We start from the raw sequence: 13,547 nt of genomic DNA, 5'->3' as shown, positions 1-13,547 counted from the left end.
TGTGAAATGGTTTTAATTAATCAGTCATTGTGGAAAGATACATGGAGGGTGTTCTAAAGCAAAACCACATTGTTTTTACCACAACAATGAGCTTTTCTGTCTATCTGAAGTGAAGGGGATTGATCACTGGGATGAGCAGCATGTTAATTTCTAGGCAGATAGCATTTCCTCCTTTAGCTCAAAGCCCTACAGTTTTCCAAATAAAAATTCCTTGAGAAAACAATCACACAACTCTTATTTGTCAAAGCTGTGCACAGTTAAATCTGCCAATGCCAGTTCATCAGTTTCATTACTGGTGGATATTTATGATCAAAACCACATTTGATGGAATGTCTATGTGGGGTGTAATAACTGAACACATCCTCATAATTTTGAAAACTATAAATTTACAAATCCTTGTGTTGGATGTCAAAATAAAAGGCCCTGACTGTTATTTTAAATTATTATTAGTGTGTGTGTGTGTGTATGGTTGTGTGCACACCCCAATACCTAATCTTGCCAGGCAACAAGGCCCTCGTTGAAGTGCACAGTTTCATGACGTCATCAAAAGGTAAACAACCTTGACAGGAGATTGGCTCTGGACAGTGGCAGCAGGTGTGAGTGAAGGGGCGGGACGTAGAGTCACGTGTAAAAGTGTGGGCACCCCTGGTCACAAGAAGAAACCCCTGCTGCTTTTAAAAGTCCTTCTGAGCAGAACGTTTTGGGCTTAAAAACAAAATTAAAACTATGAAATAAAATGTATTATAAATTGGTTTAAATTACTTCTTAAACCAATGTAGCTCAGAAAAAAAACAGTTCAGATGTTGGCTTTTTGTTGTTGTTGTTTTTACATTTAAATACCGCCTTTGCCCATATTTATTTTTATATAATTAATATTTATTTATAGTTTTACTCATACTTATTGTGACTCCCTCCATTAAAAGCTCTTAAACCATACTCCTGAGTTGCTGGTCAAACATGTATATCCTGCACCTGGTCAACTCTCTTCCTGGTCCAGTCTAGTCTCGGTGACACTCGACTTCCCTCGGCTTCTATTCGGCATCGCTCGGCTTCTGTCGGCTCTTCCTCGCCGAAGTGAGGCTAAATCGCCGCCGCTGGGTTTACTGCGGTTAAATCGAGTTTAAACGTTGTCTGAACGTTGTCTCTTTCTCTGCTCGTTGTTTTTTAATGGACGCTCTCTCTCTGACCAAATCCTGAAGAGAATATTCACCCGAGACATTAGCAGGTGAGCTCCTATCTGACTTTATCACTCATTAACAGGACAGAGGATGTAGGACAACCGCCTTAAGAACAGCTACAACACCCTGCACCACTTCATAACACACTGTCCTTATACAGACATTATTTATGCTTTATAATCAATTCATTGATGCTTTATAATTAGGCCACTCACTGCTACAAATATACACGAATTTATGACATAAACAGAGGTGCTACAGTCAGAATGTGCTTGCCAAATAGTGAGCCCACTGTCATTTACAGTACTACTGGAAAACTGCAAAATGTGGATACCCCTTGGATAATAAACAGAGCAAACTATTCATTCAGCAAATGGTGGCATACAATATTTAACATAAAATATATATTTAAAATTGTGTGTATATTTAAAACAGTGAAAGTGTATTCAAAGGTGCAAAGTTTATTCTGTTGTTATTAGGGACATCATCAACCGCACATGCCATTTATTCAGAGGTTCCCAAAACACTCTCTCACGGCTGTAACTTGTTTGGTCTTGTCCATCAGATTATCAGCAGTCTGCCTGTCAGCTTCAGCAGTAAGTTAGATTTCTCAGACAGAAAAGCTCATAAAAAAGCCTTAAATAAATTCATAAACACTAGGGAATGTTGTATGGTAAAGTGGCACCTAACCCCACATACCTCATGGGAAGTGAAACTGACGCTTTGTGGCTGAAGCCTTTACAATTCATATCGTAGGTTTATGTCAGACTTGTGTAATTGTCATATTGACTTACGATTGATATTTTGCAGAATCCTTATTGAAAATACTGTGATTAAATACAACACAAGCGGTGTAAAATAGGCTTATTTGAATGACCTGTTCCACCTGAAATGGTCCAACATTATAAAGTGTAGTAGAAGATGAATAAAAGAAGCCAGTTTGCGACTTTCACATGGGGCCACACATTCCTGTTCATTTCTTCTGTCCAATCCACTTTATCATTCATTCATTCATTCTCTGTAACCACTTTGCTGATCACAGTAGGCCTATAGGCTGTTTGGCATCATCAGGTGTAAGGCAGGAAAACAGCTCGGACGAGATGTCATTGCATCACAGGACTTAATTTTATTGTGTAGAGATAGATATCTGTGCCTTCCTCTTAATGCAGTTGAATAGTTTGACAGCATTGTATTTCAGCCTAAAGAAGTGACTTCACGTAACGTCCAGCAGTGAATGAGTTTCAGTAGTTTTCAATTCAGACAAACACTTAAAAAATAGCCAAAGCAAAGATTGTTCTGCTGTTACTTTTTTCATTTTTACACTAGACACTCGGACAGGTAAATGTATGAGAACTGAAAGACATGGACCAAGACTGGACAACCCCAAGAGGAAGTACCGAGTTTATCATTTTAAAAACAAACTGTGGCAGTAAATCACGAACACAGTAACCAAATGCATTATTTAAATTTTAGAGTTTCCTCAGCTGACATTTCCCATTTCCCATTTTCCAAATGCTCTTAGACGAGCAAGCTGTGGACAGTACAGTGTGATTTTTGGCTCAGAAGTCGATGCCGTGATGAAGGAAGTTCTGGTTGTACACAACATCCTCTTTTGTCCTGAATTGCCCTTGAGGAAGCGAAAGTCTTAACAGCCGCTCTATTTAAACCCCAATCAGGCTGTGTTTAAGGTGTAAGTCATGCAAACTGATCCATTATGTCAAGTCGTCTCTGACTAATCTCTGTTAAATTAAAGGCTTAAGCCTGGTGTTATACCGCAGATGAAAAAGTATCATTGGCATGATTTGCATAATAAAGAGAACAAGCCAGTCATTGTCATATTTATTAATAAGATGGAGCTCTTTCATCTTTTTCTGATTGATGCTCTGATTGAGCGAGCTGCAAAGCCTCCAAGGCAGGGAAGATTGGAAGATTAAAAGTTAGAAAAGTTAGATAACTTGGTCCGAAGTACTGTGTTGCCATAGCAACAAGGAACTGATGAATGTGCTGTGCTACGTGGTTTTACCTGAACGATGTATTTTAACTCTAATTTTACCTTAAAGTTGCACTGTGAGATTATTTGTTTGCAGCTGAGAAAGTAAGATTACAAGGTCAGAGCGACTGCGTTCAGGATAAAGGTAATATAACCGGTCTGTTTTTATGGCCCGAGGTCACCGGTCTGTTCTGTTGTGTGTCCTGCAGGCTGTTTGAGAATGGGTTTCGCAGAGGATCTGTGGTGCCAGCAGGGCCACTGCGCTGTGCTGCGTCTGCAGGACTCTGAGCTGCGGCTGATGGAGGTCATGAAGAAATGGATGACCCAGAGGGCAAAGAGTGACCGGGACTTCTCTGTCCAGCTGCACCAGATGGCGGCCATAGTGGAGAAGCTGGAGGGCTCTCAGCCTGGAGGCGGAATAGACTACATCAGCCAACTCAATAAGGTACGACACTTGCCCTGTACTCGGTTTTGTCAAGTGTATGAACACAGACGCTGGGGCACACCCCAAAACGTGATCTTCTGTTATGTAATTACTTAGGGAGTGTTTCTAGTATTTTCTTGGTATGTTATGTTTCGTAATATTATTATTAGAGGTTGGTTTTTGTTGTTTTTTGGAGGTTTCATCTGAAGTAAAGTGCCTTTTCTATTGGCAGATCATTTTGCTCTTTTTAATTATTATTTCTTGAAAGAAATCAGATTATTTTTAAATGGAATTTGATTATTTACTGGATTAAATAAATGAAAACAAGCAAACAGAAATAGGTTACGTAAACATATGCTTACTACAGTCTCATAACCAGAAATATTAGCCTAGTGCTAATCCCTAGCACTAGCTAAAGCTAATCCCTGCTATTCTCTGGGCTGTGGCTGTGTTTCTGGAGGCTGGTGAACTGACACTGAATCAGAAGCCCTTTGATTTTGTTCTGAGCCAAGGTTGTAATTTTGTGGCTAAGGACTTTAAAAAACTCCAGCAGCACTGCCGTGTCTGATCCATCCGGACCAATACAACAAACACTAACACATAACAGCTACTCTATGGTGGTCCTTTGCGGTTCTTCACTGTCAGTGCCCTTTCATCCTGTTCTTAAACAAAGTATGCGGAGCAGGAAATGAACTACAGTCTGTAATTATAGAACGGTTAAGTTTATCTTTATGATCAGTGGAGCTGAGCAAAGTTTAGCATTTTTGCTCCTGGGCTCCCACTAATGTGTAATTCACATTTACAGCACAGTCGTAAATTCAAGTGATTGAGGTGGTATCCAAATAATACCCACTTCCAAATATTACATAGTGCCATTTCTGCAGTGGTGAGCTGGAGTAGCAATGACAGAGGCTCTATTCTCCCTTTTACAGCTCAGTGGAAGATCATAATGACTTTGAAATTTGAATTGTAAAGTGATATTACTACCTAGTGTTCCTTTAAATGTTATGGTTGATGGGAGTATGTTTGCCAAACCCCTAATATTGGATACGCAGGAAGCCCATACTTGGCAATGGACATAGTGATCTTTGCATTATGTGCAGCTGTGATTATAAGCTGTGTGTGCCCAGTTGATTCACTTTCTCCACAGTGAGTGACTATAAAGTTCAGAATTCACTAATGAAAGCATTTGGAACGCATTTGGAATAATTTTTAAATGATCTCCAACACAGTCATGGAACGTGATGGTGAACGAGACGGAGAACCTGAGCCGGATTCTCCGGAAGCACTCGGAAGACCTGACGGTGGGTCCACTCAGCAAACTCACGCTCCTCATACGAGACAAGCAGCAGCTGAAGAAAACCTACGGAGAACAGTGGAACCAGCTCAACCAGGAACTCTGCAGGGTCAGTTTACCTCAACTCATACACATCTCTCCACTGTCTCTTTCGTAACTAACTCTGTTAGTTCCTCTTGTTTACAGTGAGGCACTTAAGGCAGTATTACTCAGTCTAGGTCATGGGAACCCCATGCATTACACATGAACGTGTTTTCCAGATTTCCTAACACGTGATTTCAGAACTTCAGATTCAGCATCAGATTCCTCTTCAGACTGTCACATGTATTAGGACCAAAACATTAGTATTTGCTAAAACTTCTCTAATCATCAGCCTCCTTTTAACATTGCTACACAAGCTAACAGCCACCCACGTTGGCTAGCACTGTGCTAAGTCATTGGGTGAGAGGAAGGACCAGTCATGCTCTCTTGGACTCCTGGTCTTGGGTGGCAGGGGCACCACCAGGGATTGAGTTAGAGAATAGGAACAGTGCGCTGCGGCACAACCCCTGTCTGAGAGTAAAAGTCGTCTGCCTGAGCCTAGTCAGGGTTGTTGTGGGTCCGGAGTCCACCCCAGGCATAACCAGTGTCGCTGTGGCTGAATTCAATGCTAGTGACAGAGCTGAAGATAAATAGAGAGAGTCACGACAGGATCATTGTTTATCTTTTGTTTACAGCGAGTTCTGAGCCGTCCTGCTGAGCTCGTTTACAGCGGAGCAGAGACAGCTCGTGTCGCGCTAAACACAGCATTTGAAAACACAAACGGAGCATATTTCTGTTTTATATCAAATTGTGTATTAATAGAAATCCTTGTGAATGACCCTGTTCAGCTCCACTTCGCAATGACACTTTATTTGAGGCTCTCAGCTCTATCTGGAGTTTCTTTAGCTCTTTGGTTCCAGCTGGGAATTAACTTTTCTAGGAACCTTTCCAGTTTCAGAGTCCTTGGGCACAAGGTGGGCACACACCTTGGAGAGGGCACCAATATATTGCAGGGCATCACACACTGATCCAGTCACTCACTCGTGCTGAGAATTTCACACAGTCAATCCACCTACCAACTTGTGTTTGGATTGATGTTGGAGGACCAGGGCGGCTTTGCGCTTAGCCAAGGAGATAGGTTCAGGGTCCTCAGGGAGGGAGTCGACCAGGCGATTAAGGGCAAGACCACCCTGTTTTCCAAAGAGGAGTCCATTTCAAGTTCCTGTTGGTTCCCCATGACAGAACCAGTTTATGCCTCGTCAGTCGTGTCCCCCGCAGTTGAGGCAGCCATCATTTTAAATAGTTTTAGTATGGAATGTCTCATACTTCCAGGACATTAAGTGAGAAGAAGAATCACTGGACAGAGTGTGTGATAGCTGCTTTGATCACACAACACTGCAGACGTGAATCAGTAATGCGAGGGAACTGGAGAAGAGCTGTGACTGGAATGAAAGCGTGAAAACAGAAGTGAACAGAAACAATAGAGCTTGGTTTTTGTCACGTGTTTGGGAAGGTCTTTACTGTGATGAAATGGGAGGGGGGGATTGTGCCAGGTTGTGCAGGTGGAGAGGCAGGTGGTCAGGAGATTTTACACTGGCCTGAGCACAAGGGAGCTGGACCTGGGATTATATGGCCACTGTTTCTGACCACTGTGTTTAATTAGACTCGATTACAATCTGTTCAATTGGAGACTAGTCCACCCCGGACTGAAGGGGTGTACAAATCACGTTTGGACAGTTTAAGGCTTATACATTGCTGAAACCACCCTTCATTTATTTAGCGTCCAGTCAAAATGGCCATTAAGGATGTGTTAATCATTTACAGAGAAACAAATAAAACATACATTTCACAGAAATCTATTAAAAATAATGTTAATTTTAACTCTTAAGCCCTTGGCATTTATCACAGCTTCCTTCCTTTTTAGGAGCCTGGTGTTCCGTTTTCAGGTTACGATGCAGAGTACATTTTACCGATCCTCCAAAGTTCAGCAGCTGGTTGTATTTCCTGCTTCACACAATAAAATAAATCCCAGATACATTCGTTGATGTTGAGATCTGAGCTCTGGCGGTGGCAGTTTTTCTTCTGTGGTGTCTAATTTGGGCTTCGTCACGTACTAACCTTTCAGATTCAGGGTGATGATTGTTTTTTCACGGTGGGATGGTGGAGAGAAATGAAATGATGCATGTTGGAGATGTTTAAAGCTTTAAAAACAACCAAAAAGACCTTAAACTCTACTCTGAATTTAACAGGCAACCAATGTAGGGGCGGCTAAAACAGGCGAGACTTACTCCCTCTTCTTGGTCCCAGTTAAAAGCCGAACAGCTGCAGTTTGGGCCACTTGCAGACGTGACAGAGCTGAGTGGTTGATGCCCAGGTAGAGAGAGAGAATTACAGTAGTCAAGACGTGATGTAATAAAAGCATGATCAACACTAGATCAACACTAGAACTGACAACTGTTTATCTGTTTATCAAAGATTTCTAGCGTGGCTGTGTACATTTACAGATAATGGGGCTGGGTGATGTGCTATTATTTTAGTGCAGTCTGGATGACCAAAGACAATGGCTCCTGATTTGTCATCATTTAATTTTAGGCAATTGATAGATGGCCGCCTTTTATATCCTGCAGGCAGTCGTGTATTGCGTGTGGAGCAAATTTCACCTTCTTCAAGTGGAAGACACAACTGCAAATCTAAGAAACACCTGTACGTTTTCTTTTTTTCAAGATAGGAGCTTGAACCTCTCGTGTCTCCCGGTCTAAGACATTCTGTTTATCTGATGATGACAGTTTTAGTGTGACACAGTGGTTTGGAGATCCAAGGTCAGTGAAACTGTACACTCCTAGTTTTTGCTGTTATTTTCCCTTGACTCTTGCAAGATCCTTTATCTCATCATCTCTGAAATACACCCTGCACTTAAAGGCAGTTTTGACTGGGAATGGAACGAGAGGCGGTCTCTGACTTTTGCACGGTTCTGCAGGATGTTCATTGAGCATGAAACAGGTTAAATCTGTAATGACACCAATTCTGAGACTGATTCCTGAACTCTACAGGTTTCATTTCCTTCTTTTAAATTGAAAACTGAAAGTGGGCTGAATACGGCCTGCTGCTTTCATTTGACCAGCCCCTGAACTACAGCAACAATGCGTCTCTAAACTGACAGTAATGTTAACTTTAGTGGGTAAAATAACAGTAAAAACAAAAATTGGCCGCTGGTAAGACACAGTTTTAGCGCCACTTCAGTCATTAGAGGGTCATTGTCTGTGACTTTTAGTGAGAACCAGGTTTCCCAATGTAGACGCTCATGTTTTATAAATACTCTTAATATTACGACTTTAATCTCGACGTAATTACAATTTTAAGACATGCTACAACAAGAGCCCCGCTAAAGACTGAAAAACACTGAGATGTCCTTTGGTAAAATGTTTGAGGACCCTTGCTGTAGACCACATTTAGCCTGAGGCATGGTGATCATTGGCTCATGAGTAGCTGCTAAAAAAGAAGAATTAAAAAAAGCCTCGGTGCATGCTATACTCTAACAACAGGACGCTGAGCTATCAGTTCATATCAGTTCAGCCCTCGTAATCAACCGCCAATCCTGACCTGATGATAGTAATTTAATTTTGCCTGATATCAGGGAATAATATCATATGTGGATCTTGTCAGCCGAACAAGTCTTCATTTGATTATTCTTTTGTTGCAGTGTGGCAACTTCAAGAAACCAGATCTGCAGCCACTGTGCTCTCTGTCCACGGCTGTACGTGAAAAAAAAACAGTTCTAGACAATTATCAGTGTGTGATTGAGTATGCAGCCCACGCTCTGTGTGTCGCTGCCAGCCTGTGTCCTCCAGCTCAGCCGCACTGTCAGGAAAGTTCAGCACTGGAATGAGTTGAGTTCTGCAGAGGAGTGGACTTTGTAAATTATTCAGAAGACGGTCCTGTAGCTCCACAACCGAGCATCGATCAGTCAGCTCCTCTGGACAGGTGCTAGCTCTTTGTGTACAAACATGAAAATGTGAGGTCTGTGTCCATCTTCAGCTGCATCTTTAAACACAGCGGCGTGTGACATGGCCCATGTCTCAGAGCATGAACATGTGCCTCTGAGGAGCTTTGGATATCTCGAAATCTTGGTGCAATGTGGAAGACACAGACTCTGAGATGTTTTTCTGTTTTGTTTTTTTTTCCCCCAAGTTTGTCAGATTTTGTTTTCCTTCCTGTGGATGCAGGGCGCCACAATTGTCATTTAACAAAGAAATGAACGTCGTATCACTGTGATGTTCCCAGCCTGCCTTGTTGTTTTGGTCTTGTTTCTCCGCCCTGGTCATGTGTTCACCTGGGAGTGGCCTATAGTCATGGTCACCAGTTGGTCCTAGGGGTCCCTTGATCTCCTGCCATGTATTGAAATAAGCTTTGTCTTTGCCTTTTCCTTGCATTGTGATTGTGTTTGTGTTTGTGTGTGCCTCTGTACTAAAGATGTTCTCCATGTTACTGCTGTTTTGGTCCAGTTTAGTCTTTAGTTGCTTTCACTCTTTGGTCATTTTCATCATGGACTTCACCAATAAGACCTCCTTACCCTTGTATCCAGCCTCAGAGCCCTCTCCCTCTGGGTTACAGAGGCTAATGTTGCTAAAAGGTAATCGAAGTTTAGCATCACGCGTCTGCATCATGAAACATTTGCCTCAAACTGCGTCAGGTTTTTAAAAGGACAGTGTGGTGTTGAGTCAAACTCTCGTAATTTCCCACTTGCCCAGGTGTAGTTAATCATCGTTTAGATTTTTATAACCTGGAGTAAAAAAACGAGTAGTCAATATTCACCCAAATCTTTTCTGAAAAGGCATCCCCTGGAGTTCTGTTAAAGCTTATTTGGCGAGGTTTTTAAGTCCATTTTTCAAAACGTTAATATCAGGTTCCTTGACTTCTTACTGAGGAGCCTTCAAACAAGACCAGAGATATCGGAGTTTACTTCCTCTTTTGTTGCTTTGTTGACGAAATACTTTAGAGTGTGAATTTTTATCAGATTTTGTTGAAAAAAGCTCATCAATGCTGAAGAGCTCTTAGTCCAGTGGAAATTAAAGACTCCATGCTTGGAGAATGCTTTGGAATGAGTTTCATCCCATTGAAATTCGAAATATCACGGTACCAATGGAGCCTGCTGTAAGTTCTGAATCATGCTACGGTCCTCGGGTCCAGCTCCTGAATTCCTAACCAAGCGGAGTGGTCACTTGGCTGTGTCTACTTAGGTACCACTGGGAAGAAACAAAGCTAACTGGATGGGCTCAACAGTTTAACTCTTTGGTTTTCCAACAAAATCAGACAAAATTTTCGACATAAGTATCTTAGAGTGACGGGAAATCATCAGAAAGCCTTGATGGTATTTCTGCTGCTGATATGCTGGTCCAATAGCTAGCAATGCATACAGACATCTATACCAGTCTTTATCAGTTTCCATGTGTGCTCTGGCTGAATACATTTTATCACTTTCAGGTATTTCAGGAATATTCAGCAACAGCAGAAGAAAGCACTTGCTTTTCTCATTAATGATCATGTCATTTCTGTGGCAGTGCATTTATAATCAGTCTGTTTGCACGGAAGCAGGGAGCCTGGTGATGACGGCGCTGGAGTTTTGCTGTTTGATGTGCAGTGAGATGCTGTTAGAAGGTTATATCTGTTGACGTGATGTGCTACTTTGCCAGGAAAGTGTCAAACCTCAAAGTGAGGGTATTTAAATATTACTATCTGGCCCTTCCTTTTTTTTCAATAGTGTCAACCTTTTGCAAATGGAGTTTGTGACAAACACCACAAACGATCTTAAAGCCACAAGCACTTTATGTTGCTCGTGAAGAGGTGAGAATAACACCTCTACCCGCAGTCAGCTAACACGTTCTAGAGGTAGCATCTCTTGCACATGTACTTCTCTGAAATCTTTCTATCTTAATGCTTGTATGAAGTCATTTTATCCAGTTAAACTTGGTTCATACTCTTCTTATGATGAGAAATGTGTATATTTATATTATATATCTACTAAATATAGAGGTTTTCTGTGATATAATGTTGTTTTTTTAATGTTCAGTTGGAATAAACCTCATGTTTTAGACACTCGTCTGTTCCTCCAGGCTGGTTGTGTGTTGGCAAGAGAGGTGCTCTGCAATACGGTTTCAATCATGGCTCAATTGAAGTTAGAAGTTAGTGTTTGGACTCCTCCACTTCTGTTGAACACAGTGTGGTCTTTGTGGTGGTGCTGTTTTTCTTTTGCTTGCAGTTCCAGGAAACTCTGCCATTTATTGGTTTCTAAGCCTCTTCTTCAGGTAAACGAACTCTACCTCATTGCAACTCAGTCCAGGCAGTCCCTAGTTAGCAAAGGATGCAGAACTCACGGCTCGCCCAATAATTAAATTTCATCCTTAAACCAAATGTCCTCCCTCAGCCAAGTTTGTCTTTCGGTTTGTGCTGGAGCTGTGAACATAACAGAGCTTAAAGTCGTCAGATAAAGAGAAATCCAGCTTAAATTTTTAATTGAACATGTTCTGTTGTGTTGTGCAAGATCCTAAAGTGCAGCATTGTGTTGGATATCCTCACCCTCACCAGTTTGACAGGATTTATAATGACATATTGGACCACATGATACAAATCAGCAGTGGCTGGAGAACAGGTTTCCTTTATGTTTTCATTTGGCTCTCTGTTTGTCTTGATCTTCTCGAGTCTCTTAGGACACACGCCTCTTGCTCGTGTTTAGTGTTTTGGCTGTAGGCCAGTTCTGAGTGCTTCTGTCTGATGAGTTCCCTCCACTTTCCCTGTTGTGGAAGGTTAGGTGACCCAAGCTGAGCTGGACCGCCTGAAGTCCAGTTACCGGCAACTTGTGAAGGACGCAGCCCTGGCCAAGAGGAAATACCAGGAGGCCAGTAAAGGTAGGACTCTCCTCCACCTCTCGGTTCCTTAAACAGACGTCAGCCTCCTACACTTCCACCTGCCAGATGCTTTAGAAAACAGTGTCCAACTCCCCAGGCCTTTTGCTTACAATCACAGGAACTGTGTTCTCAGTAAACAATGTTGCAGCGGAGTGAGTAAGCAGCCCCTCAGCCTCCAGAGCTCCACAAAATGACTCACTCTGAGCCTGAGAGCTTTAGTTTAAATGCAGCTCATAACCATGACTTTAGGGTCTTGTACAGCTTAAAGGCTCATGCTAATGTGTGGTTTCTGATTTTAATGTTAGCATTTGAGGCTCATTTAAGTAACGCATTTATTTAAAACCAAGAAAGAGAGTACTTAAGAAAACTTCAACTGCATCTGCTTATGCATCTGTACATATAACAAAAATAAATATAAATATAGTATTTTTAATATTAATAATAATTATTATAAGAAGATCAGACAAAATAAATAAAATAAAATGGATCCTAGTATAGAGCCCTGTGGTACACCTCAACGAATCTTATATTTCCCAGAATGATACTAACCTAGACAGAATTTCAGCACTTCCTGAGTACACTTCCCAAGAGCCCAACACACTTTTTGAAGTGTAGTGATCATATGGGGATTAATATCAAATTGATAGTAGATTTTGACCTTAAAAGCCTCCCGCATTGAAACACCTGACAACAGTTCCATTGAGGCTGCATCTAGTCTTTTGCAGTTTGAGATAACACATGACTTCCCTGATCCAGTAATTATAAGATGGTGAGATGGCATCTTTCCATTTAAGCAAAATCAGTCTCCTAGCAAGAAGTGAACAAAAGGATAACATGTTTACTTCCCATCCACTGAGAGAGGCGCCTGCCTGGGCCACAACAAACAATGCAAGAAATGGTGATGGAGCCACTCTCAGTCTAAATATTGAAGAAAAAATGCTAGGGACTGCTTACATCTATCACATGTGGGGTCCAGTAATTCATTAATCTTAATGAGTTTAACTTTTGACCATATATAGCGAAGTATGTATAATATAATCAAAACATACTAAGCAAAATGTATTTATTTAAAAACAAATTATTATGTAAAATTATTTATAGATGCCATACATGTTGTTACCTCGTTTTATCCCGATTGTGTGTGTTTAATGCAGATAAAGACCGGGAGAAAGCAAAGGAGCGCTATGTCAAAGCCACGCTGAAGCTCCACGAGCACCACAATGAGTATGTACTGTCAGTGAAGGCAGCTCAGGTTCATCACCAGGAGCACTACAGCCACAGCCAGCCGGCACTGCTCCGGGCTCTCCAGAGCCTGCATGAGGAGATGGTGCTCGTACTGTGAGTGGAAGCCCTCTGTTTACTCATCTCTCACATCACTCGCTGCTCACAGCTGTGTTTACTCTCAGAACAATAAAGGGTTAATAACAGGAGAAGAACAGCCCTCATAGAAGGGGTGGATGATATTGCGACACAGAGTCCCTTCACAGAGGAGTTTAGAAGTTGGTGTATTGCATTGGGGTGGCACGTGTGACATATCGCAGTCACACAGCTCCAGGGGCGTGGAGGTTGTAGGTTCGATTCCTGCTCCGGGTGACTGTCTGTGAGGAGTTGGTGTGTTCTCCCTGTGTCTGCGTGGGTTTCCTCCGGGTGCTCCGGTTTCCTCCCACAGTCCAAAAACACACGTTGGTAGGTGGATTGGTGACTCAAAAGTGTCCGTAGGTGTAGGTGTGAGAGT

General features: G+C 41.9%; 1 protein-coding gene across 2 annotated transcripts in view; it reads left to right on the top strand.

The window, feature by feature from the left end:
- The first annotated feature begins 1,019 nt into the window (after window positions 1-1,019).
- The window catches only part of fes (FES proto-oncogene, tyrosine kinase), a 35,480-nt gene continuing 22,952 nt past the window's right edge, over window positions 1,020-13,547 (top strand). For both annotated transcript variants that reach the window (XM_066647389.1, XM_066647388.1), the window contains exons 1-5: window positions 1,020-1,225; window positions 3,378-3,613; window positions 4,825-4,998; window positions 11,716-11,812; window positions 12,967-13,150. In XM_066647389.1, coding sequence (XP_066503486.1) covers window positions 3,389-3,613; window positions 4,825-4,998; window positions 11,716-11,812; window positions 12,967-13,150 — 680 coding nt within the window. In that variant the 5' untranslated portion in view covers window positions 1,020-1,225; window positions 3,378-3,388. The remainder of the gene's footprint in view (window positions 1,226-3,377; window positions 3,614-4,824; window positions 4,999-11,715; window positions 11,813-12,966; window positions 13,151-13,547) is intronic.

Source organism: Hoplias malabaricus, chromosome 16, assembly GCF_029633855.1.
Source record: "Hoplias malabaricus isolate fHopMal1 chromosome 16, fHopMal1.hap1, whole genome shotgun sequence".
In the NCBI taxonomy this organism is placed as follows: Eukaryota; Metazoa; Chordata; class Actinopteri; order Characiformes; family Erythrinidae; genus Hoplias; species Hoplias malabaricus.
This window is presented reverse-complemented; position numbering and strand designations above follow the sequence as displayed.